At 37.7% G+C, this 26,801-nt stretch overlaps 1 protein-coding gene across 2 annotated transcripts in view; it reads left to right on the forward strand.

Moving 5' to 3' along the window:
* VWF (von Willebrand factor) overlaps positions 1 to 26,801 on the forward strand; it is a 148,218-nt gene that overhangs the window by 92,087 nt on the left and 29,330 nt on the right. For both annotated transcript variants that reach the window (XM_080564567.1, XM_080564568.1), the window contains exons 32-42: positions 853 to 1,017; positions 3,578 to 3,621; positions 9,003 to 9,180; positions 14,198 to 14,418; positions 15,384 to 15,576; positions 16,203 to 16,544; positions 20,637 to 20,842; positions 24,525 to 24,627; positions 24,737 to 24,811; positions 25,423 to 25,527; positions 26,006 to 26,211. In XM_080564567.1, coding sequence (XP_080420693.1) covers positions 853 to 1,017; positions 3,578 to 3,621; positions 9,003 to 9,180; positions 14,198 to 14,418; positions 15,384 to 15,576; positions 16,203 to 16,544; positions 20,637 to 20,842; positions 24,525 to 24,627; positions 24,737 to 24,811; positions 25,423 to 25,527; positions 26,006 to 26,211 — 1,838 coding nt within the window. The remainder of the gene's footprint in view (positions 1 to 852; positions 1,018 to 3,577; positions 3,622 to 9,002; positions 9,181 to 14,197; positions 14,419 to 15,383; positions 15,577 to 16,202; positions 16,545 to 20,636; positions 20,843 to 24,524; positions 24,628 to 24,736; positions 24,812 to 25,422; positions 25,528 to 26,005; positions 26,212 to 26,801) is intronic.

Consider the following 26,801-nt stretch of genomic DNA (forward strand, 5'->3'; position numbering starts at 1 on the left):
AGTTCATTGATACAACCTTACTGTCTGTAGTGTTCTGGTAAGAAACAGACCTGAAGAAAACCTTCAGGATGAAGATGCCTTTGAATTACTGGTAAAATGAGGATTAATCTGCAATTTAAGCCGAACAGCTTCCATACGATTTCTAAATTAGTGGTACTTCATTTTCCTGGTTCCTGTGGATAGACAAAGTTGACAGAAATGTGATTTAATGTTATAAATTCAACACTGTTGCAGTACAGTGTATCTTGAAAGATTCATAATAAAGGGAGGATTTGGTCAGGTTCTGTATTGACTTCTACAGGAATTTGTTTTTGGTATTGATGTGTGCTGCATGATGTTTTTTTTTCAAGTTTTTTGGCTGTAGCCTCTGTACCTCAACTTCCTCAGGTGTGTAACTGAGGAATAGTGACTTCCTTTGCTGATTGCTTTGGGAGCTCTTGAATAAGACAAGGCCTAAATAGCAACTATTATTTTTTAATTAAACGACTTGAAAATAATCCAGTTGCTGTGTAACTGAAGAAAGAAAAATACATACTGAGATTTTTTTACATTTGAAAAAAAGTGAAGATGTCATTAAATCTGCAGCTGCGTTTTGTTGACCTTACATAATCTTATTATTAATGTTTGGGGTGAATAGAGTTCATTTTAGCTAACATTGTGATTAGAACATCACCATTTCTTCCCCAAATTGCCTTTAACCTATGTGATGCAAGTAATACACAAAAATTGACTGTTGAAAGAAAATTTTCCTAGTTATTTTATTTTTTTTAAAGAAGCAAATGAAAAGCAAAAAACAGCAACGATCTTCTCTTGTGCCTTACCCATTTAAAACCTTTTATTCTCTTTTTCTAGGAGTGTCCTTGTTTCCTATTGGAGTTGGGAACAGATATGATGAAGAGCAACTCAGGATTTTGACTGGGCCATCAGCTGTTAATAGAATCATGAAGCTCCAGAATTTTGAAGACTTATCCACTATGATCACATTGAATAGTGAATTTATCAATAAAGTGTGCATGGGTAAGTCAGCTATAGTTGTGGCCACATGATTTGAGCAAAAACAAAAATCAAAATGCAAAAAGCAGCAAAAAGAGTGGCAACGTGCTGTAATGTTTATTCCTGTGTTGATTAACATAACTTTCACTTAATTTCAGACAGGAATCCAATAATTTTTCTTAGGCTTAGAAGTCAGACTAATTCTCCTTTGTTACTATTTCACTGACAATCATCAAAAATGTTAACCTAGAGCACCCCCATCACTTAGGTGTAAAACTGAATCTGAGCACTTTCAGCATGTAGCCAAATTCTATTCTGATTAATCAGCTTTTTGCAAGTCTTTTAAACTGCCTAGGCTTGAACTTTCAAGATACTATCTTCTTAGTAATCAGGGCTGGATGTTGAATGAGGGACATCAGAAAAGCTCAACTCGTCATGAATGAGTGGGGGCATGCTTCAAAATGTTAAAAGCTAGTTGTGGTTAAAGATTTCAAATTACATATTTTTCTGCACAGATTTAAGCATTGGTATACGTGTGTCTGCAAAAGATTTAAATGAAGTGTAAGAAAATAAAGAATAAGAAAGACTTAACTCTAAACTGTTTCTGAGAAAAAATAAATACTTTGGGGGAGGTGGGGAAGATGTAAAATGTTTTAAACAAACATTAGTTTATTTATAGAGATCAGTGCCCACCAGTTAAAAAAGCTCACTTCAACTCTGGACATATTTTACTTGTTTTGCCTCCTTGGTCTGTGTGTGTATAGGTATTTATTACTCCTGTTTTTGCTATTTTTACTACAATAGGAATTACATGTCCTCTCCACAACCCGCTGTCTTATTGTGTTAGACATTGCACGTTTACTAGCTTTACAAGTACATAGTTAAGTCTCCATTAAAATAAGAGGACTTTTTTTCAGATCTAAGTACCACTAAGAATGAGGAAGTTGCAAAGTGTGCACAGTCCAGCTTAGAGATATCCGATCAGTCTCCACTGGGATAACTTCTGGCATTAAAACCTCTCCAGAGCATCAAACAGCTGCCATTTTCTAGATTTAAACAGCTGCCATTTTCTTTCTTTTCTTTTAAACTAAGCTTTTAAAGAAGCATTTCCTCTCCTCACACTGTAAAATGTGATTTTCTTGTCCTAAATGACATTGAACCAAGATATAGGATGGGGAGCAGGAATTTGAAACCAGTAACTATTGCAATCTGTGCTATAACCTATTGGTGCTAGATGTGGAAGTTTTATATTATTATAAAAAACAATTTCAGCTTTTCCAACAGGACAAAGTGTGTGATGAAAAAGTTGAATAATAGATGTCTTTTATGAGACAGCTATATGCGAAAAATTTGGCTCTCCCTTTTGTTGGTGGTAAAACCTTTGTTATAAAATGGGAAATGATCTTCCTTTTTTTTTTTTTCCCTTTTCATTTTTTCTTTTCTCTTTTTTCTTTTTTCTTTCATTTCTTTTTCTTTTCTCTTTTCTTTCTCCTTTTTTCATTTCTTTTCCCTTTTTCATTTTACCTTTCTTTTACCTTTTCCCTCCTCTTTTTCTCTCTTTTTTTTTTCTTTCCTCTTTATTTCTTTACAAAACTTTATTTAAGTTTCTTACAGTCTGTTAAGTATTATTTTCCCCTCCAGACTCATATAGTTGAATTTCTTGTATGGAGGGAGTCTTGTTTTATGTATGGAAGTGTACCAAAAATAATACTATTATAAAGGTTTAAAAGATTTCCTAAGTGCTTTCAAAATACATTACTTGTCCTGGAAAAGACAGAGCATATAGGGTATATGTAATAGCATAATGTAGTACTGTATAAAGAGTTTTACTAGTCAGTGTTTTAATTTCCTAGATGCATGCTCATCACATTGCTATACTATACTACATATATGAAATTATCTTCCATGTAACTTCAGTTGTGTTATAAAAGCACATAAGCATGGAAACTGCAATTCAGTGCACACCTTGTGACTATCGAAATCATTATATAAAAATTTGCCCATCATAAGAATGTGTAAATGTAATGAAAATGAATTTGAATATTCTTAGTGCAAGTTTTCTCATATTTACACTAGTTGCTGACAAACCTTACCGTGGGGTTACTCCTCGTATTTATCTTTCTGCATTTAATAAATGTGTGTGTGTGGAAATTCTCATCACCTGTTAATTAGAAGAAATATTCTTAATTCAGCACAAGAAGTAAGGCTAGAACTAGCCTCAGAGCTAAATCCATGATCTTTTAAGTACCATCTGGGCAGAGATGTATGTCAATACAAGGAGTACTATGGAATTGGAGCCTAACTGGTTCAATACCTTTTGTTCACAGGGTATTTTGGGGCCCAGTGTCACTGCAGAAGTCAGGTAATGATAGCAGTAACAAAGTTTATGCATTCTTTGACTTAGTCTAGTACACTTTGGGCCAATGATTGTGTTCTTCAGGTAGGGATACTCACAGTTGATCAAAGAAATTCTTCTTACAGTCTAATTCACATTTTTAAGTAAACAATCTGTATTTTGGTGACCACCACATAAAAACCTAGATAAGGGGGTGAGATGGTTAAAATATACCTGTTTCTCTTTCAGATCCTGTCAGAGAATGTATAGATGAGGATGGAAACAAAAAGAAAGTAAGTGTATTGCCTGTTCTTCCACCTGGATTACCAGTTACAATGTTTATGCAGGACCATGAATACTTGCACAGATGCCTTCAAACAAGAGGAAGTGTGGGGCAATATTAAGTGATTCTTTCCAAGATTTTTGAGGAGGAAAATGGTGGTGTTTGAACTGATGGGACTACTTTACATCCCTAGAGGGTTCCTCCAACAACACCTGATCTTGCAGGGTGTAGAATGTGATTGAAGGCTGTGTGGAGCCAAAAAAAAAAAAAAAAAAAAAAGACAGCATTTGTATTCCCAGACAAAGAAAAATGTATTTCCATCACACGGTAAAAGAATTTCTGGGAAAGCTAGACATGGCCAAAATAAAGGCATGTGTGTAGGAGAAGGCAACATTACTGTCCAGGCACTCTCCTTTTACTAAAAAAGCAAGCACCTTTTGCTAAAAATGCAAGCACCTTCTCCCTATGAAAATTTTGTCAGAAGATTATTATTGTGTGATACTTATCTACCTAAGGAAAACCCACCATCTTAAGTTATGGAATTCTTCGTGTTTGTTTGCAGAGAAGCCTTTAGTAATCCTGAGAAAATTATCAGAAATATTAGTAAACCTGTCTGATCTCTTGAAAGTGATCCTATCTGAGGAATGATGTAGATGTTTTAAATGGTTCAGATCCTTTTATCTCAGGTGAAATGCCAAAGTTATTGAGTGTATATGATGCTTCATACATTTTAAAATATCAGCATAAGTTTGTAAATAGGGGTCAGTTATGAGTTCTACCCTATGATTTATCTTGAATTTTCAGTATGTTAAAAATATCCCTTTGATTTTTCCCTTGTGAAGACATGAGTGTGAGGAAGGATGTGGCTAATAAGGAAATACTTATGAATTGTCTAGACACAGGAAATATATATATTTATATCAGATTTGCTTTATAATGTTGACCTCAGTCAGCTAGTCAGACAACAGAATAGTTAAGGTTCAGTTGGATTAGACAGTAGGTATGACATTGTGGCTGTGATGTTTGTCATAAGGTTTGTCACCTAATTAAGGAAAAAAGAAAACAACAAAAAAACCCTAATATTAAAAAACTCATTTAATCAAGAAAAGAAAGGAAGAAGAGAGAAGAGAAAGGAGAGGAGAGGAGAGGAGAGGAGAGGAGAGGAGAGGAGAGGAGAGGAGAGGAGAGGAGAGGAGAGGAGAGGAGAGGAGAGGAGAGGAGAGGAGAGGAGAGGAGAGGAGAGGAGAGGAGAGGAGAGGAGAGGAGAGGAGAGGAGAGGAGAGGAGAGGAGAGGAGAGGAGAGGAGAGGAGAGGAGAGGAGAGGAGAGGAGAGGAGAGGAGAGGAGAGGAGAGGAGAGGAGAGGAGAGGAGAGGAGAGAAGGGAGAAGAGAAGAGAAGAGAAGAGAAGAGAAGAGAAGAGAAGAGAAGAGAAGAGAAGAGAAGAGAAGAGAAGAGAAAAGAGAAAAGAGAAAAGAGAAAAGAGAAAAGAGAAAAGAGAAAAGAAAAAAAGAAAAAAGAAAAAAAAGAAAAAAAAAAGAAGAGAAGAGAAAAGAAGAGAAGAAAAAAGAAAAAAGAAAAAAGAAAAGAAGAAAAGAAAAGAAAAAAGTAAAGAAGAAAAAAAGAAGAAAAGAAAAGAGAAAAGAGAAAAGAGAAAAGAAAAGAAAAAAAAGAAAAGAAAAGAGAAAAGAAAAGAAAAGAAAAAGAAAAGAAAAAAGAAAAGAAAAGAAAAGAAAAGAAAAGAAAAGAAAAGAAAAGAAAAGAAAAGAAAAGAAAAGAAAAGAAAAGAAAAGAAAAGAAAAGAAAAGAAAAGAAAAGAAAAGAAAAGAAAAGAAAAGAAAAGAAAAGAAAAGAAAAGAAAAGAAAAGAAAAGAAAAGAAAAGAAAAGAAAAGAGAAAAGAAAAGAAAAGAGACAAAAAATTCCTTTTATTTTTTCATTTGAACCACAGGTACCCAGGCCTCTGTGCTCCTAGCAGCAGACACATTTATGTGTATAAGTACTGGGAAGCCTGAACTTGAATTTCAAACATGCCAGGTTTCCTTTTTTTGGTGATAAACTTATAGCATCATTTCTGTAATGTTTAAAATGCTTTTGCAAGAAAGAAGCCAGGCTAGTCCATATAAAAAATGATTCATACTTTATAATGGTAGCCTTTTGGGGGACTTTATGTTATATATTCTGTAAGCCAGAAAAAAATGGGTTTTAGAAGACACTGCCAGCATGGTAGCCAGTACGTTCTGGAGCAGGCTGTTGATCATCACATGGTGCCTGCAGGACACAGTAGAAGTGTTTTCTTTCTGGTGTTCAGTACCACAGTCTGCATTCCTCTTCTAACTCAGGGTTAGTAATGTGCCATTGTAGGCTTGTTACCTCTTCCAGAGTAGTCTGCAAAACCACTGGGATGAAGAATTGAATTCTTCATCTTCACTGTCATGAATTCTTTCCCAATGCAGAAAACAAAGGCTCCTACACTGGATCCACAATCCTTCAGACGTTACTTAGAGTTACTGCAAGAGACTCAGCTCCCCAAGTGGGACATCCATCAGGCACGCTCAGATTGTGGGAACTAACCTTTTGTGGTTTTCAAGGAAACCAAAGTTCTCAGAATCAAAAATCTCAGCCTAAATCTAATCTAATATCAGGAGTGATATGATTCACTACATTTTTCTCTTATTACCTTCTACCCTGGAAATAACTGTTGAAAGAAATTTCATGGTTAAGGTCACTGTCAGTAGCACAAGGACAGAAGATCAAATGTGCTGGGTCAGGGCAAAAATCCATCCAACTCGCTGTATTATGTGACCAAAACTAGAAGTCAGGGAGGAATGCAGGTTAAGTATTTATGATACTTCCCAGAACTTTCCTAGCCTTGAACAATTTTTGACTCAGGAACAACCTGAACTGCAAGTGGTGCATTTTTGTGTTTAGTAGTGCTCAAAAGTTTTCTCTTTCATTAATTTGTTCAGTCACTGTTTGAATCCAGTTGTTTCAGCACTTGTTGTGTCCTGTGCTGAGAGTTCAAGTAGCTCTAAATACAGACTGTGTAAAGAACCACTGTTTTAATATCATTTGAACTTGCCACATGACAGAACATAAGAATTAATATGATAGATTGAGATTTTTTTAATATGGTTAATTCTCATTGGTAGTCTTGCTTTGATGCTTTTAAACAGGCATACAGGTGATAACAGAAGTGTAAATACTTGTCTTAGAATGTTAGGACTTCATGGTGAAGTAATCTGCATAGCTATCTTCTGCATTTCTGCTGTGCGTATGGCAGTAGAAATCCCATTCCTAAACTAGCGGTTGCCATAACTGAACTTTTCTAGTATTGTTCATCAGTTGATTTAGAGAAGACAACCAATCAACCAAAACCCAGAGTAAATTAAAAGCTACCAGCTGATGAATCCAGTCCAGGCATATGGCTCTTCCCTGTGCATCCACAGTAATAGAAAGAGTGCTCAAGTCTAGGTCTGTAGATTCAGAGCTCCCTCAGAGAGAAGTCTGAGTTTTCCTCCGGTGTGCTGGCAGGCCCATCTGTTTCTGCATAGTTGTCCTTCACTATTCAGAAATCTTTGCTTTTGCTTTCTATCCTACTTTTACTCCTACAATTTCATATCAGTTGGGATTTAGGATTTCTTTGTCTTCACAGTCCCTCAGTTTTCCTCTGCACTGTAATTCTTGGCTTAGTTTGGATCCTTCAATTGATATTTTCAGTTTAATGTGGTGTGCTTTGCTTTTCTTGTCCAGCTCTTAGATGTTTTCCAATAGATGTCCTATAGAGGAGTGAAATAAAAACAATTAAATATGTATGGAAGCCAGAGAGTCTTTTGCCAGACTTCCACAGCTGTATATGTACCCTTCCAGGTGCTCCACTTTCAGTGAGCTGTAGGCAAGACTGCTATAATTAAAAAACATTCAATTTTTTCCTATCTAAATATTTTTTTCCCTACTTAAAGCTCCTCACATTACTTTTCCACAGTTTTCTCTAGGCTCACAAGCCTGAAAAGTATTAAGTCACTTTCAGGACAAGTTCCCTTCTCAAATCCTAAAACATACAAAGCATGCACAGCAAATTAAGTCATATTTAATATGTACGTTTTTATGGCTGCAAATCTTCAGTTCTCTTTTAGACCTGATGGTATCACATAGCTCAGAGCTACCAAGCATGACTTTTACATCACTATTCTAGGTCTGCACAATAGTGAAGAATAGGCTATGAATTATGTGAATTATGCTGTTATCTACCTAGATGTTTTATCACTTTGTTCTTCTCTTTCATGGGAGTGAGAGATAAGCTAAAGAGGAGAGGATGGGACATAATCTAACCCAATAACAATAATATTTTCTTTGCCACGTATTTCTGCTTGTGAATATCAAGAAATGTTATCCAATGCACAGAAACACTGCCTCATTAGTCTTACTAGGGCTCATGAACTCACCTCTGTAGAGATAGACAGGTCTGGAAAGGGCTGTTTCCCACACTTGGGAATCCTCTCGGGAGTGCAGACCACAGGGATGAACACTCTGTTTTGAAATTCATTGAGCCTATTTATGGGCTTTAGAGGACTGTGGGATTGGGGCCAGAGAGCTCAGCTTTTTACAGATATGAATCTTGAGCTATTCCAGATTTGTGACCACATCTATTTCTTTGTCATTTAGCAGTATGCAATCCCGCTGCCTTAAAATCTTGATTATCCTAAAGGACAGTCTTCTAAAGAAGATGAGGATGTATTTTACATATTATTTTTAATTTTACAATAATACTGTGTATATCCTATAACATTAATTGGGTAAATGAACAATTTCGCTGTTGGCAGGGATGAATTGTTATAAAGTTTTGGAGCTGTGGATAAAGTAACTACAGTATTGCATGCCTTTCTAGCTTGGACTGAGTATTGTTAATTCCTGCTGTGCCATGACCATCTGTGCTCAGAGCTCTTTCTAAAATAATTTTACAGCTTATGAAAACTAAAGGCTTTGACATTTAAAGAAACGCCAAGGGGAATTTTTTATTGACTATGTTATCCATGCATGCTGTAGGATGGCTAAGCTAACAATAGATGGAGTACCAGATACTTCATTCTATTGTAACCAAATGTCTCCTATTCTAGACTATTATCTTTTGCTTGGAATTTCAGAGTCTATTTCTTGCAATGATGCTACATTTAACTTTCTCATGCTCATGAAGTTCTTAATACACTGCATTCTATTATTTAGTTATTCAAAGCTAATTTGAGTAGCACTGCTGTCAGTGTCACTTTACATGCTAGCTGGAGGTTATGGACTGGAGTATGTTAGAAGCCAAGCTTTGTGTTTTTCTCCCTTCAACCCACTTCAGACCCCTAATGATGTTCTCTTCAGTTACTATATATTCATGTCTCCTTATCCAGCCTGGTGACAAATGGACATTACCAGATCAGTGCCACACTGTGACATGCTTTCCAGGTGATTACACCGTTCTGGAGAGTCACCAAATTAACTGTGAGAGAATGCCAAAACCTGTATGTCACAGCAATCTTCCTGCTGTTAAGGTTGAAGAAACTTGTGGCTGCCGATGGATGTGTCCATGTGAGTATCTATCTTTGTATGTATGTGCCCCCTCCCCATCCCTTGAAATATTTATCAGAAAGGTAATGCTGAATTCAATAAAGAGATGCTAAGCCATTGCATAAATCAAAGATGACCGAGGTGGGAGGAACTGACAGTGTACATCATTTAGAGAGCTACATGCATGAGGGTCTCATTGGTGCCTGGAACATGTAGTAGTATTAGCAAGTTCAGGGCCATTATAAATTCGTTTTTACATAAGGATAGCTACAGTGCTTTATCTGAGAATCTTACAATCAATTTCCAAAGCTGTTGGAACCAGAAATGAGGATGCATGGGGGAAAGCAGAAATTTATCTGAGCAAACTGTAAGCAAATGATGTATTCTTGGTCCATCCCTAGGCTTTAGGGTTTGGCCTGACATCAGACAAGCACATGTACTGAAGACACAACAACAGAAAACTCTCCTGCTGACACGAAACCTCACACTGAATGTGGCGTAACGACCACACGGACACCAGGGTTCTTTTAGGATCAGTAACTGCTACTTCTTTATTGATGACATAACTTCATCTCTCTCTTACTGAGGGCCTAACTTCATCTCTCATATTGAGGTCATAACTTCATTATCCATGTTGCCTCCCCATATTGAGGACAGACTCCCTTCTTATACTACTTGCCTCACAGCATTCCTTTTCCACTAACTATTCATTGGTCAACTACTTTGCCCGGCAACCACAAACGCCCAGCAACTTTCATGCCTTAAGGGCTGGAGAACAAGCAATCCGAGACAACAAGGCTCTCTTGAATCACCCTTTGTTCCCCCTAAACTCTTTACATTCCTGATGACCTCATCGTTAAGAGTCTGATGTTATCACCAACCATGGGGCTTGCCGACCCCCATGGCCACACTCCCACAACTGAGTATGTGAGCAGAAACGGTGAATCACTCCGCAGAAACCGTGTGATTAGTACCTTGGCTGAGATGTCAGGAACAGAAATTAGGTGCACCCACTTGAATTTACAGAGTGGAGGGATTCAATCCTGAGGCTGGTGCTCCAGTTTTTAAAAAGAGAGATTCTTTAGGATAATCCCACATTGGGATTTTTCATTGTCTCATTCAGAGACAACATTTTTGTTTTGATATGAAAACTCCAAAAAGGTAGAAAGACTTCACTTGAAACATCATAAATATTTTACAGTTTAAAAGATAGTCTTAGTGATACCTACTCAGAAGGCGCATCTCTAATAATCTTCTTGATTCTGAATACATTGATAGCACCATGAAGGCATTACTCTTGGCATTCAAAACATGTCTTCATAAAGAATTTCGGAAGGTTTGAAATGAAAATTACAATTCCTATCATTAGTCAATTGTCACGAAGAGTCCTATAGTTCACTTGAGATTGCTGCTCTTTAACACGAGCAAACATTTATTTATCTCTTTATAAATTTAATGACCCATGATACCCCAAGTTCAACATAATTTCCCAAGATGAAAGCTTATGAGGGAAAAGTGGTAAATTTTCAAATGTTATAAGAGGAGGAAAAAAAATGCAAACAACTCCATCCAGTTGATCAAAAACCCATGGGGTAAAGTACACTTGTTTCAATGACTACTTAGCGAAAGCAGATTGAGGCCATGTCAATTATACCAACATCAACAGTAGAGCTGAAACTCACATCAATGTCTAAGGTTCACAGATGGGCATGGCAAAATAGGTCTTTAGTGGGAGGTCAGTGTGCTTTAGTGAGTTAACATCTCTGTTGTTATAGGTGGAGTCAGGTTAGGTAATCTGTGCTGCAGAAGCATAGTAGTGCATGCTTAATTGACTGAGATTTAGGGAGGTAGTACTCAGTTATTTAGAGATCTAATGCCCTTTCAAGCAATTGCTTAACAGTGTAGCAACAGAAGTAATTTCTTCTATTTTAATTCTGTAAAAATCCCAGTTAATGTAATTTCATAGAATGGTTTGAGTTGGAAGGGACCTTAAAGACCATCTAGTTCCATCACCCCTGCCGTGCACAGGGACACCTCCCACTAGGCCAGGTTGCCCAAAACCCCATCCAGCCTAGCCTCAAACACTTCCAGGGATGGGGTATCTACAACTTTTCTGGACAAGCTGTTCCAGTGCCTCAGCACTGTCATAGGAAAGAATTATTCCCAATGTCTAATCTAAATCTACCTTCTTTTAGTTTTGAACAATTATCCTTTGTCCTATTGTTACATTCCCAGATAAAGAGTCTTTCCCCATCTTTCTTGTAGGCCCCTTTTAAAGTACTGGAAAGCTACTATAAAGTCTCCCTGGAGCTTTCTCTTCTCCAGGCTAAATAACCCCAACAATCTTGGGCTGTCTTCACAGAAGAGGTGCTCCAGGCCCTTGATAATTTTTGTGGCCCTCCTCTGGACACACTGTAATAGGTCTTTCTTATGCTGGGGCCCCAGAGCTGAACATGATACTCCAGATGGGGTCTCATGGAAGCAGAGTAGAGGGGGAGAATCACCTCCCTTGACCTGCTGCCCACACTTCTTTTGATGCAGCCTGGGATATGATTGGCTTTCTGGGCTGCAGTAGTACATTACCAACTCACGTTGAGTTTTTCATCAACCAACACCCCCAAGTCCTTCTCAGGACTGCTCAATTTACCACCCAGCCTGTATTTGTGCTTGGGATTTCCCTAACCCAGGTGCAGGACCTTGCACTTGGCCTTGTTGAACTTCATGATGTTCGCACAGGCCCGCCTCTCAAGCCTGTCAAGGACCCTCTGGATGGCATCCCTTCCCTACTGTGTGTCAGCCACATGACACAGCTTGGCATCATCAGCAAACTTGCTGAGGGTGTACTTAGTCCCACTGTCCATGTCACCAACAAAGATGTTAAATAACACCAGTCCTAATACTGATCCCTGAGAAACACCACTTGCCACTGGTCTTCACCTGGACATTGAGCCATTGACCACAACTCTGTGTGGTCAGTTGAGTGTGACCATCCAGTCAATTCCTTATCCACCGAGTGGCCCATCCGTCAAATCCATCTATAATTTAGAGACAAGGATGTTGTGTGGGACAACGTCAGATGTTTTGCACAAGTCCAGGTAGATGATGTCAGTTGCTCTTCCCTTATCCGCCAATGCTTTAACCCCATCATAAAAGGCCACCAGATTTGTCGGGCATAATCTGCCCTTAGTGAAGGCATGTTGGCTGTCATCAATCACCTCTTTGTTTTCTGTGTGCCTTAGCACAGTTTCCAGGAGGATCTGCTCCATGGTCTTGCTGGAGCAAGACTGACTGGCCTGTAGTTCCCCAAGTCTTCCTTTTTCCCCTTTTTAAAAGTGGGGATTATGCTTCTCCTTTTCTAGTCACTGTGAACTTCACTGGAATGCCATGATTTCCCAAATGTGATGGATACTGGCTTGGCAACTTCATCCAACAGTTCCCTTAGGACCTTCAGATGCATCTCATCAGGTTCTATGGGCTTGTGCACATTCAGGTTCCTTGTAAAGTGTCTGGAAACATTGCTTGTCCAAAACTGAAATCAAAGCCCTACTGAAAATTATAACTAAAATGATCTTCATTTATAAACAAAAGTGATTTAAAGACTCTGTACCTGAAGAAACAATAGCATAAGAAGTTGATATGCCCCCCCCCCTTCTTTTAATCACCATTCTTTTTCTCTCGTTTTTTTTTTCTTCACTTTTCCCTTCTTATCTCATTGAATTATTTTCATAAATTTAGGAAGAAAATGTATTGTTTCTTGCAAAAATGTCGACCTACTGTATGTGTATCTGAGCCCTGAAATATTGACAAATGCTTTTGCAAACAGGAAGTACTTTTAGAAGTGTTTTTATTATGTCATGTAACTGAGTTCAGAGGATCAGGATCAGGAGTTACGCCATAAAGCTGCTTGCTTGCTGAACTAGTTATAAATATTATAGCAATATGATTTGTTGTGTGATTCATGACTCTTGGGTATTTATGGACAACATTTAAATGGAATGCATTCATACATTTTGTGTTACAGAATACCTATGAGAAATTTAAAAGGATTCCCATTATCCTTAGAATTTTTTTAGATGTCCATGAATAAAAATGGTTGAAAAACTTTGTTTTATTGCTAACTTGTTTACTTGTTTCACTGTTGTTTACACAAGAAACTTTACAAGCTGGTTCAGCTGGGAAATGCAGTTTGAAGGTCAAGGAACGGGAAACAAATTATTCTTAGCTCTCAATGGAAGCCAACTTGCTGAGTTATTAGCAAAGAGAATTTTCTTCCTGCATTTTTAGCTGTCACTTCTTTTATTGCCCTTATTGTCTTTAAGCAAAAGATTTGAAAACGTATGAATCCAAATCATCCTTTTGTTCAGGTTCTGTTTAGGTACTTGTGGTATTTGTCTTCCAGTTTATGAAGAAAGAAAAGGAAGTGTTTATAACATAATGACCAGAATATTGAACTGTCAGTTGGCTATTAATTGAGCCTGCATACATTTTTTTTCTCTTCTCTTTTTCTGTTTCCCATCTGAAAAAAATAAAAAATACCCCTTTGAATTCACTTTTGGCATTTTTGATAAGAATGAAATAGTACTGTGTTTGAAACAAAGTAATACTGTACAGAATAAAAAGCAATGTCACAATAAAAGTGCTGTGAGATTTAAAGATAAGTATGTTACAGCCTTTCTACAAACAGAGAAGGTATACAGTTTCCTTGGTTTTATTTTTCATATTAAATTTATTAATAGATCATGTTCAATGTGAGGGAGCTTCACAGTAAGCGATTTTCCAAAAGTTTATCCAAGTATTTTGTAGTTCTAATTGCTCCAGACAAAGATACTTTAAAAAATGTGATTTTTTAAAGTAATTAAGTGATTTTGTGATTGTGTTAATGAAAGTTTCTTATCAATGATTTGCTACAGCATTCGCAATTCAATAACTTCTTCACTTTCTCGATTAATTAACTGCATGTGCCCATAATGATTGTGAAGAAATAGTCTAATTTGAAGGAAAGCAAATGCTTACAAAGCTTTTTTTCATTGATTTGCAGGTGTCTGTATGGGAAGTTCAACTCGGCATATTGTCACATTTGATGGGCTGAATTTTAAACTGACTGGCAATTGCTCCTACAGCTTGTTTCAAGATATGCAACATGATGTTGAAGTTCTTCTCCATGAAGGACCATGCAGAGCAACACTGAAGATGAACTGTATGGACTCCATCGAAGTGAAACATCATGGCATATCTGTTCAGCTCTTCAGTGACATGACAGTAAGCTAAACACAAGAAAGTGATCTGTGCATTGTCTGCTTATGCTGTAGAATTTTAGGTTAGGAGGACAGATTTGTTTCTTTTATCCAGTTTCTGCTCCCCTTGCAGCCTATTCTTAGTAATCTAAGAAAATACCTCATTTAAATCTCATGATGTGTTCTACATTCAAATAATAACCCAGCCACGTTTCTCTTCTGGTTCTCCCAATTTTGCTGGGGTGACAATGTCAAGGAGGTGGAATTTGGCAATGTCTCCCAGAAACTTCTGCCAGAAAGGCAGGGATTATAGACAGGACATACTGCACTCTGATTCTCGTTTGTTGGCAGAGATTCTTTACACAATGTTATTATTTAGCGTGTGGGAGAGCAGTTTCTATTCTTCACACACCTATGCAAGACTGTGGCTACCTGAAGAGTTAGGGAATCAGTTCCTTAACTTTTGTGCTAGTGGATTCCAGCCTCAGAAGAAACACCATCTTAGAGATGTTTTTGCATATTTTATAGACAGAGAAGTATTCAAATTCTGTATTTGCAGTCTCTTTGTTCCTAAGGCATACGGGAGTCAGCTAACCTACAACAGTGATCTCTTCTAACTCATGCAGTAAAATAGGATGGACAAAGCCACTGGTGATCAGTCAAGGGGGATAACCTTGACTTTCACTGATGTTTAATGACGCTCAGGGTCTGGAGGTAGCGTTTTAGCTTCATGGAATTAGGCTACTGGTCTGTATATACGCGATGTGGAATGAATGTCCTCATATGGAAAAATGCTGAAGAAGTTGTTTGAATAATACACAGAATGTAAGTCAAGTAATTCTGTGCATGTTTAGAACCAATAAAAAGTTTCAGTTTGCAAAAATAATTCTTATACCCAGGTTCAGTCAAAATGTGTTTAAACTGTAAGGATGGATTGATTTTTAACTGCTTGTCACAACTGATGTGATGATCTTGCCTTTGTGAAAACAGGTGGCTGTTGATGGTAGAAACGTTCATATTCCCTATTCTAGCAATTTATTTGAAGTCACTGTCTATGGAGCAATAATGCATGAAATCAAGTTCTCCCATCTTGGCCATAATCTCACATTTACTCCAAGAAACAATGAATTTATTCTTAAACTTAATCCAAAGAAGTTTTCTTCAGGAACACAAGGGCTTTGTGGTAAGTTTGAAAGCTAGTGATTTTAACAGCTTCCTACTTGGGCTTGAACTATTATTTATATTGGAATTTGTGTGATCCTGAACCTTGTAAGCTCTCTGAGCAGATCCTGTGTTGCTGGCACACTGATAATCTGTGTTGCTTTTCTACTACGCCCATCAGTGTAACAGCTCACTGATTCCCAAAAATACCTTAAAAAGAACAAGGCTAGGCATCTGTCATGTTTTACTTATTTCACATTATCTGTTCAAGGAGATTTTTTCTGTTAAATGAGGCTTTAACCTTAGGTTCTTGCATATATTTGTGCATTTATGTGAGAGGCATATCCTATGCTTGGAGTGAAGGTGAAGGGTTTGTGGAAGATACCTCTACTAAGGAGAGTTAATTCTATGGCATCTTTTACAATAGATTAGACATCTGTGGCATAATATGTGTCTCCTGTAATAAGGAAACAAAACTCAGGGTCTTTATGCCTATTTTGATAACTGCTATAAAAAATATCGACTCATCTTCCCCTTGGAGTTCACTGAGCTGCTCCAACCAGCTCTGTCTTGTGCATGTTTTCTCTAGGTTTATTCTACTGCTGACTGTATTCAGACTGTTTCTTTTCATTTTACTCACCCTCCTAGGGGTGTGTGACCAGAACCATGCCAATGACTTCACATTACGTAATGGCTCTGTCACTTCTGACAGTGGCATATTTATTCAGGACTGGACATTGAAAGAGCCAGGGAAGATCTGTGAAGTCCGGAGAGAAGATGGATGCTCTGAGCATGCTGCAAGACATTGTCACCTCCTGCTCTCCGATCGGTTTGCAGAGTGCCACAGGATAATCCCCCCCAACATGTTCTATGAGTCCTGTGAAGAGAGCAGCTGCTATGAGGATGAAGCCTGCGAGATGATAACTTCTTACGCTCACATATGCAGGGAAAATGGGATCTGCATAGATTGGAGAACGCCTGAGTTCTGTCGTAAGGAATTTACCATACAGATACAGATATAGTACAACAGATGCATAAATTGTTTGACTCAGTGATGATGATGATAATGGCCATCTTGTCAGTGCAATATTACCTTTTGAATACCATGTAATGGGGCAGAAGTTGCAGGTCAAGTTTCATGTATTCTTCTCCTGGCTGTGTTTTCTTTCTATGTTGGATGTGAGGAGTTTGTAAGTGCTGTGAGAAAGGAGTATAGCAGGATATGAGAGCCTTGCAAATGTCCAGAGCCTAATAGAAGTGCTAGTGCTAAAATTGGCCAGTTGTTTTGTATACTCACTCCCCTAAATTTTTATAGGCCTAAGAATTCCTGAGCTTAGGTAACAGTAGTAGTTAGCAAGTTTTGCTCAGAAAGCAAAAATACTCGGAAGATAAACGGCAGCAGAGTGCTTTTCAGCAGCTTTTCAGCAGCTTTTCAGTAGCTCATTTATGTGCAGTGTGGACATGTCCTCTAGGTACTTGCCAATACTACCTTCCAGATGAATTGCATTTGGATAGGTAGTTAATCCTTGCAGGGTGTATGAGACAAAGACCTAGTTGGTACAACTCAGGAAAGCTGTGGTTCTTTCAGCAGGATGTTGGTTGCACTTAGCAGCAGGGTTTCCTTGAAAAATATTTTGATAGGAAACAACATCTTTTACAAGTTTTTTTTTTGAGGGTTTTGTGTTTAGTTTTTTGTTGTATTGTTTTGCAGGCCCAGGTTAGAAAGCAAATGCATAACAGACTGCTGCCCCCTCAGCAGAGGTGCAGTGACATCTGGCAGAGAAGCAAGGGTCAGGAGGAGGAAGCAATGAGTAACAAGAACCCTTTTAACGACCTCTGCTAAAGAAAGGCTTGTGTAGTCAACCTACCCTGAGATTGTCTGCTGCTGCTCATCCTCCATATAAGCAGGGCACACTGGCAATGACCATAACAACTGAAGAATTTAAACCATGATCTGTAATCAACAGTATGAGGGTGGCTTTATGACTGCCTTCAGCTGATCTCAGACCAGAAGGCCAGTTCTTTTCTCCCTCTTCCATCTCCAGCTGTGCATTCCCACTCCTTTTGCTGTGCTGGCAGTAGTCTTCACATGCTTCCCGGTGAGCTCTGAAAACTACCCATAACGGGAAAAAAGTGCCAGCAAGAAAGAGCAGCTGGGGTGAGTTATCTCTAAGAAAGAGAGGGGACTGCCCCTTCTAATGGCAGTCCTCATCTAAGTTGGTTTAATGTGACCTTGAAATCCCAAGATTTAATGTGACCTTGGGAGTGATCCCAAGAGCACTGCGCAAACCCTCCTAAATATCTTGTTTTGGTTAAAGAAGACCAGTTAAGGGAAATTTAAGAAAGCTGTGCCTGAGCAGCACAAGGAGGTTGACTGGCAGGTGATGAGCTATTGGGCCTAGTGCATTATTCATCCCAGCTCCCTCAGGTTTAGTTGTCCTTTTTGGTGTGTATGGCAGTACAGGGAGGGAAAAGGCAAGCCAGCAGTATGTGACATCGGGAGTTAGGTAGCTGTTAAAATATACTACAGGTAAGAAAGTAGCAGCATTGTCACCTGGAAGGAAGTGTGTATTTACCCCATCTATCACAGGCATGAAAAACAACTACTCCTCCAACTCTCCATTGAATACTTAAACAAGGATGCCCTGTCTCATCTATCTGAACCACAAAGTCAAAGTGAATACCAATGCAAACTATATCTTTCACTGTGAACTCGATAAGTGATTTGTTTTGATGAACTTGAACTTTCTGTAGATTTTCACAGGGGTTATATTCTCCCTAGGAATACCTACTAGGAATGGCTACTGTAAATCAAAGGCAGAACAGTCAGCTGAAGAGATGTCAGTACCTAAATCTACCAGAAGAGTCTTTGAAATGTGCTGTGCTTTCACTTGTTTACAGGAAACTGATTTTTTTTTTTCCCCCAGCTTTTCTTTTACTGTTCTTTTCCCAGTCTGGAAGAAAAAAATCATGTTTTAGTGGATCCAACAAACAGATAATGAAATATCAACATGATTATAGTAGCACCATACAGGCTATTTTCTGATGCAGATTTCATTTGAAACTAATTTGACAGAAGAATGAATCTTCTAGTCGTTTGGTTTTCAGCCTTATTTTTCCCTTTTGTTAATACCTGCAGTCATTTCCCTTTTATTCAGAGGCAATAAACACTGAAATAACCAGCCAGGAGGGTGGCTTGTTGAAATACTTTTTTCTGAGGCAGACTGTGGAGAGTCCTTAATGCTTTCTCACCTTATGTATCTCTGAGAGAATTTTATATACAAAATGCGCAGTCACCTGTGAATCATATGGGACCTGGCCTCTGGAGCATAAAGGCAGTAATGTGTCTGAGGTGGCTTTCTACAATCACCTGATTGTTATCGTACCAGTAAGATGAAAGAATGTTTAAGAATGATTTTGTGAACATTGATAATGTTTATCCCATGTCCTGACACTGATTATGTGCATTTCAGTCCCATGTGCCCAAGGCCAGAGGCCAGTTTTAGACGAGGGCATTCACATGAACTCTTCTATACTTTGCAAAACATAACTACTTCATTTCTTCTTTCCTTGGAAAACCATTGCCATTTTACACAGGCCCACAGGCTTTTTAATATAATATCTGGAGTCAGGGTTGTATTTCCTCATTGTATATTTTACGTACCTGGCTCCTTCAAGAGGCTACATTGCATGAAGTATGTTAGAGGTTGTAGCATTGGTATGGATTCTACTTAGGAGCTGTCCAGGTTCTAATGAGCATCAGTATTAAACTCTGAAATAAATTAATCTAATTTCGTGCAGAGAAGGTTTACAAGCTTTTCTCTAGGGCTACAATAAGCACCAGTCCTTACTGACTTATTTGCAGATTTTTTTTTGGTGAATGAGTTTTTCTGGAAAGCTGAATATAGTCTAGGGGGCTACTAGTACAGATTTTTAAGCAGGCAATTTTTCCTATTTTTCATGAGTAGACCTTTTGTATTTTCAGAATCCAGACAAAGCATTTCATAAGGGGATTGGACTCTGTCAAGTTCTTGTGGCTTTTCAAGATTCTCTGTGCATGCTGGACTATGATATGTGTCCACACGTACAACCACTACGATAGACTCAAACAAACCAGAAATAGTTGCATTTAGAATTTCTTGAAACAGAAAAGGGTTAATTTTAAAAGCATTTCTTTTCTGTTTCCTTTGGCTAAGAGGTGTGTGTGTAGACAGGTCATCTGATGAATGTTTGCTTGTTTGGGAACTCATCTCTTCATTCAGTAATTTTCTCTCAGTGTTTTTTGTTAGGGGACTGAAAAAAAGGCTTTATAAACCTCACAGCAATAACAAACTGGGAAATAAGAAACACTTTTCCTAGTTGAAGCTGCAGAGAAAAATAAAGTAGACTTAAGGGAGTACACGGTACTGAAACAGTGTCCATAGGTTTCTCAAATAGCTATAGCCTTAGTTTTATGATTGCTTTTAGAGACAATACCCACAGTGTTGTGAATTCATGAGCAAAAAATTTTATGAGTTGGCTTAGGGGAAGTGCAACTTTTCTTGACTTAGGGCAATTCAATTAATATGGTGCAGGTATCCAACAGATTCAGTGTTGGAGTAACAAAATATTCTGTTTATTAGCTTTCTTTAGTTGCCTGGGAACACTGCTACCCCTCAAGTTGTCAAAATCTCTTTATTCAATACTGTAGTCTGTCCAGGATGTGTCCTAACTTTGTACTGTTATCAGTGCTTCTCTAATGCATGCAAAGATGGTTCCAAATTCTGTCTATTATCCAGTGATGTTCAGCTCATTTAAAACATTATTGGAGTAAGTTGTTCTATGTTGATTCATGGGACCTGAAAGTGTAGCTTGATGATTATTTCCATGGACTGTCATTTAATGACTTCAATCAGTTTCTACTGCATATTTTGCTATTCTTAAAGATATTTTTTCAAAGATGTTAATGGCTGCAGAGGACAAAATATGTTCATCAGATGATGGCTTTCAAAAAACTCAGCAGAATTCTGGAGAATGTATGGGTGGAAACATCACTCTCCATTTCAAATCTGCATCTAAAGAGTTTTTTTCTGTCTTCCCCAGCAATGAAATGTCCCACATATTTGATATATGATCACTGTCACAAAGCCTGCATAAAGCACTGTGAGAATAGTACCAAACTCAGTGTCTGCAAGGATTATCCCACAGAGGGCTGCTTCTGTCCAGATGGACAGGTGATTTTTAATGACAGCTGTGTTGGTGAAGAGGTCTGCACACAATGCATCAGTGAAGATGGCACGCACCATCAGGTAACTATATACTTAGCAGGTACCTTTGTAAGTGGTTGGGGTTTGTACTTTTGCAAGTAAGTCTGTCCTGTAAGTCTAACTACTTTTCCCTTTGGATGCTTTATTTTCTAGCTCAGTTCCTCATAACCAGCCGGCTGTTGGCCCCATGTAGCTCCCCTAGTGTGAACCTAGTGTGAAATTGGCTGGGATGGATATAAAATTCACAGCTGGGTCTATACACACCCGGAAATGCATGACAAATTTGTGTGGAGGGAGGGCTAGAGGGAAAAAAGGAGGGATGGCGTAAGTCAACATTTACCAAGATAAACATTTCCATTCAGCAGGCTTTTACCAGTTGACAATTTAATCATTAATCTTGAACACTTGCTTAAAATGTATAGTATTACCTTTGAAAAGCAAGCTGAAATATTTTCTGTGGTTGGTGTGGAGCCGTGAGACCAAGATGACCTTATGTCAAGCCATACTAGCCTACCTCCTTTTTTTTTTTTTTTTTAAGCAAGAAATACATGCAGATGAGGATCATTCTTTTGATGGAATTCATCATTTTATTTTTCTTGAAAATCCACTTTCCTCAGCTAAGTCAGACCTCTCTGTGGCAGAATGGGATGGGTAATAGCTGTGAGTGGTGGGTGCCAGACTTCAGTGAAACAGACTGTTGATTTCCCCTTCAATATCACACAAGTGGGTGCACAAGCACCTCCTTATATCCTGTTGTGGGTGTGGTGTTGTTCCTCTTCACCCACAGCTTCTTAACTCTGAGAGTTTTCATCTAAGTCAGCCAGACCTCTTAAATCTTCAGTTTTGTTATGGGACTTTAAGAAGGCTTTAGTTTAAGTATTTTATGGGCTTTAGATTCTTAGGAGTTTTTTGGATGGTCTTATCATACTTGCAAAATCTGCTGTTAAAGCCAGTCATTTTTGTAACACGGATTTTCTGTAAATAACAGAAGTCTGTGTGTGTGGTCTATTTTTTCAGTAAAAAAGTTGAATTTTAACATATAAATAAATGTACTCTGAATAACTTTATAACACAGACGTAGACTCGCATTTAGTTCAGCAATATATGTGTGCAGTTAATCTGAAAGGAAAAAAAGGCAGTTTTTGGATGAAACACCTTTTTTAAATACAGTTTGCATTGATTAGCGTAAGATCAAGATTTATTTATTTATTTATTTATTTATCTATTTATCTGTTTATTTATTTATTTATTTATTTATTTATTTATTTATTTATTTATTTATTTATTTATTTATTTATTTATTTATTTATTTATTTATTTATTTATTTATTTATTTATTTATTGTCATAGCGTACTCGCGAGTAATGCACTTGACTTGGTGAAGCAAGTGGTAAGAGCACTCCTGTTCCAGTGCAGGAACCACACGAGTCACCTTACTTTCACTGCGCCCGCCACCTGCTGGTGCTGCCACAGCACAGCTCAGGCGAGGTGGATTCAGCACATTTGGCTTGTATTTTGTATTAGCTTTTGTTTTAAGGTTACAGTATCTCCATGCATGTAGCCTTCGTTTTTGTGTGTTCTGTTGTGGATCTTTGTTTTAAATACAGTATTGTTGGTTTTGTGTAGTGCTTATAGAGCCGGTAAAAAAAAAAAAGAAGTAATTTTTGTGTAATAAGAGGAATTTAAAAAAATTCTTATTATTTCTCTTGACAGAAAAAGAATAGCATGCAATGTATGTAATTTCTATCCTAAACACAGATCAGCTGTGCAAAACTCCCAGAGAGCCTAAGAACTATTGTTATTATATTATGATTCTATATGAAATGGTTATTACAAGTGTAGATTAAAGCGTAGGGTCTGTATCCTTCAATCCGTGAATCCTTGGGCATTGTAGTGCATTTTCCATTTAAATAATTGCTTCAAGCTCTCATGAAGAAAAGCTCAGCACACATTTTGAGAATAATGTTTGCAGTGATATCTGCTTCTTTCTGCAGAAGTTCTGAAATTCATGCGAGTTGTCACACACCCCTTAGTGGAGTCTTAACTCTGAGAACCTCTAGCCTGTACCCCAATGGCAAGGCTTCGATGCAGCTGCTGTGTGGATGGGGAAGAGGCAGGCAGGGCAGGATCAGCTCACACAGCCATTTTGTGTATCCTCCACTGCAGGATTAGCTGTGCGAGCAATACATCAGGCAGTGCAACTTGTAGTGGGTTATGATTTCCTTAAACTTCGTCTTTCCCTCTGGTGCTCTTTCTTCTGTTCCATTCTTCCCAAGATAGTGCTAGGGCTTATTGGATTCTCAATACTGATATTTATACAGAGCTCTACTAACACTGTTCTATCTTTTGTTATGTCATCTGATATTAGAAAGAGACTTATTTATGCTGAGGAAAACCTGTCAGAAAATTGAGGCTGGTGAAAATGTTAGAGTAAAAGTTGTGATTCTTGCTTTGTGTTCCAAAATGTCTAAATGCTTTTCACATCACTGTCTGCAAATGTAGGCATTCCCTATCCGCTTCTTTCTCAGGACTTCCTAACCCTGAGTCCATTGAAAGCTCTGGCAGAGGGTTCTGAGTGGCTTTCTCAAGCCCTGAGATAATGTTCTTTACTAGAAATACGTCAATGAAAGCTTTCCTTGACTAAAATAGATTTCTTGCGGATTAACCAACCCTATGCGATATGGCTTCTAAGCTTTGTAAAACCTCTGGTTGGCTTGTTCTGGCATGCCTCCTGTTTTATCCTTGCCATGGTGTTAACCTTTGAAAGTAAAATATCATTTTTATTGTCCTTTCAGATTCCTTTAATGTCTTAAAGTACATAGATATCTCTAGGTGCAGGTGGCAATATGTTTCCTTTCTTTATTACTGAGGGTCTCAGCAAGCTTTTATAAAATGCATTACAGAGATTTCTGGTTGACACATTTTCCCGTAGTGGTGTCCTAACCTACTTTACATGTTCTTACCCAGAACCTGGACTGACTGTGCAAATTAACTTTATTGTTCCATAGTGCATTTTTTCACTCTTATCTACTTATTCAAATGGATGTTAAATGTATATAGCTCTTTATAGGTAACTACATCTTTAAAATCAATGATTTTCCTCTCTCTAATGAGAGAGACCAGTGGTTGAATAATGATGTACTTTACTGGCAATTTCTGAGTATGCTTATTAGCTCTTGGTAATCAGTACAGGAGTGATTGTTTCAGATTTGGGCTTGCTATAGCGTTTTTCCAGCCAGCAAACCACTGGGAAATCAAGTGGTGAGACCCAACATATTCTTGATCAAAAATACGCACTGTTTATTTCTCTGTGTTTAAGTACCACTAATTTGGGAAGGAAGCCACTTCTATGTATTTCCTAAAATATCATTGGTTCCCTTATTATCACTAAACATCCATCATGGTATGTAGTCCACTGTTACTCTCACCATAGCTTGTGATTGCATTCATAACATCTGAGCATTTCTTGTGCATAAAACAATAGTAATTCCTCATCTCATTCATGCATACTTTACATGTTTTGTTAAATTGGTACACTACAGTCATTTCATAATTATGCATCTCCTTGGATTCTTACTGTTAACAGAGCAACCAACTAATCTCTCATGTAGTCTTCGTGTTTTTCACAGTAATTTTTCTCACCTACTCCTACCACCAATACAACAGTGATCAGGATATTAGATTATTAGATTTATTTCTAACAGTTTTTTTCCTTTCCATGCAGCCCATGGAAACATGGATTCCCTCCAATGAGCCCTGCAAGATCTGCACATGTCTAGACAATAGGAGAGTAAACTGCACTCTCCGACCTTGCACTACTACCAAATGTAAGTTGGTCTAGCTCTGAGTATGATTGGACTTGAACTGATTTTTTTTTAACCTAGCATTTTAGTTCTTATCCAAGCTTATTTTGTGAATGTTTTCTTCTCACTCCAGCTGTTCGGTGTGGTCCCTGTGAAGTTCCTCGTCTCCGCAGGGACCCCAGCCAGTGCTGCCCCGAATATGAGTGTGGTAGGTTCTCATAAACCATTGGATTCTTCTTGGTACGTGTTTTTATCAGATGTTTCAAAGGTATAAAATCTGCATCTTTCTTTAACACATTTTTTTTTTAAATTTTTAACCCACTGAATGACTGAGTTATCATCTGTGTAGAAAAAAAAAAGAGGAAACTTCAAACTTGACTTTGCCCCTTTTTAAGAGATGAAGAAGGGAATAGAGAATTGTTTTTATTTTTATTTTATTTTATTTTATTTTATTTTATTTTATTTTATTTTATTTTATTTTATTTTATTTTATTTTATTTTATTTTATTTTTTTTCCTAAGTGACACACTGAAAGTGTCGTTTTTTTTTTTTTCCAAGTACCTATTTTTGTGTGATCTGTGTTTGCACATTAGGTACAAAATCAGAACTAGAATCTTCATAACCTAAACTTGAACTGTTCCCTTAGCTATTTTTGAAAACAAACACTGACCTGCTGAAATCTAACTTGCTTCGTATTTTAAGATAACAATTGAGTGTAGGGAATAAATGAAATGGGGACGTACCTGCATGTGTATGTCTTTTCTAGAAGACTAACTAGTCAGTCATGGTCTTGACCACTCTCTCAATTTCTCTTCTTAGTCTGTGATCTAGTTTCATGCGATTTGCCTCCTGTCCCTGTCTGTGAGTTTGGCCTGCAGCTTGCACTGACCAACCCTGGAGAATGCAGACCAAATTATACATGTGGTAAGATATGTATATGTATATTTAGCACTGAGTGATACTGGAGCACTGCATTTGAACAACACGGACAACAACCTTTATGCACTACATTTTCCCTCTGAAAGATTTTCTTTGGGAGCCCAGTAGACATACAATGATTTCACAGACTTGAAAGAAAGTTATTGTTGGCACTTTCTGAGTACACTGTTGAATTAAGGAAAAGACAAACACTGTACTCTTGGATATGTGTGCACTGACCCTTATGTTTATTTTATAAATCTTTCTGTATATGAGAGAAGATATATATATGTATTTGTCAGGATAGGAACTTCTGAACCTGCAGTACAATCTTTGACCTGGGTCTTTTATATCTGCATTACTTCTTGGTTTATTAAGTAGATGTATAACAGTTTGCAGTAGCAATTAGTGCCTTGCTGCCAGAGAACTGTCCTGTTCATTTGCAGTGCTCTGAAATGCTCTGTGCTTAACCTTTTTCTGCTAGCTTGTAACAGAGAAGCATGCAGTCTAGTTCAAAGACCTTTCTGCCCACCACATCGGGAGCTGACTGTTAAGAAGACAGAGTGCTGTGATAAATATGAGTGTACCTGCAGCTGTACTAACTCGACAGTGAGCTGCCCTCCTGGATATTTATCCAGATCTCTCACCAATGACTGCGGCTGCATATCTACTACCTGTGTTCCAGGAACGGTAAGCGGGATGAACAGATAAGATTATCTTTTGCATACAGGGGGGCAACATCACAGTAAGAGGGTAGATAGATATAAACAAAAGACCAAACAGACTACCTGAAAATGATACATTTTTAATTTACATGTCTGTGAGAAAAATGCACCCTTGCAATATACTGTGCTTGTTTCATTACGGTCATTTTGTTCTGATGTAACCAACACATTTTTTTTGTCACTTTGAGATACTCAGATAATTATATCTATATGTAACCTTTTGAAACTTCAAGGCCATTCAGACGTTTGGAATTTCAGAGGCCATTCTGATGTATTTATTTATTTATTGATAACATGTATGTGCTTTTGGATGAGTACAGTTACTGTATTTTAGAATTGCATACTTTCAATCCTATATTAATTTATTGACATATTTGGGACACCTTATACCTATACTCCTTGTGTGTCTTGATTACATTTGCCTCTACCTAATGAGGCATTGTATCTTACATAAACTACATGGCCACTTTTACTTTTTTTTCCAGATCAGTACCTAACTCTGTTAAAGCTTCACAAGGATGAATTTTTCCTAATTTTGCCAACTTTTTATTAAGC

This window comes from Anser brachyrhynchus (assembly GCF_964034855.1).
Source record: "Anser brachyrhynchus genome assembly, chromosome: 1".
NCBI classification, from domain to species: Eukaryota; Metazoa; Chordata; class Aves; order Anseriformes; family Anatidae; genus Anser; species Anser brachyrhynchus.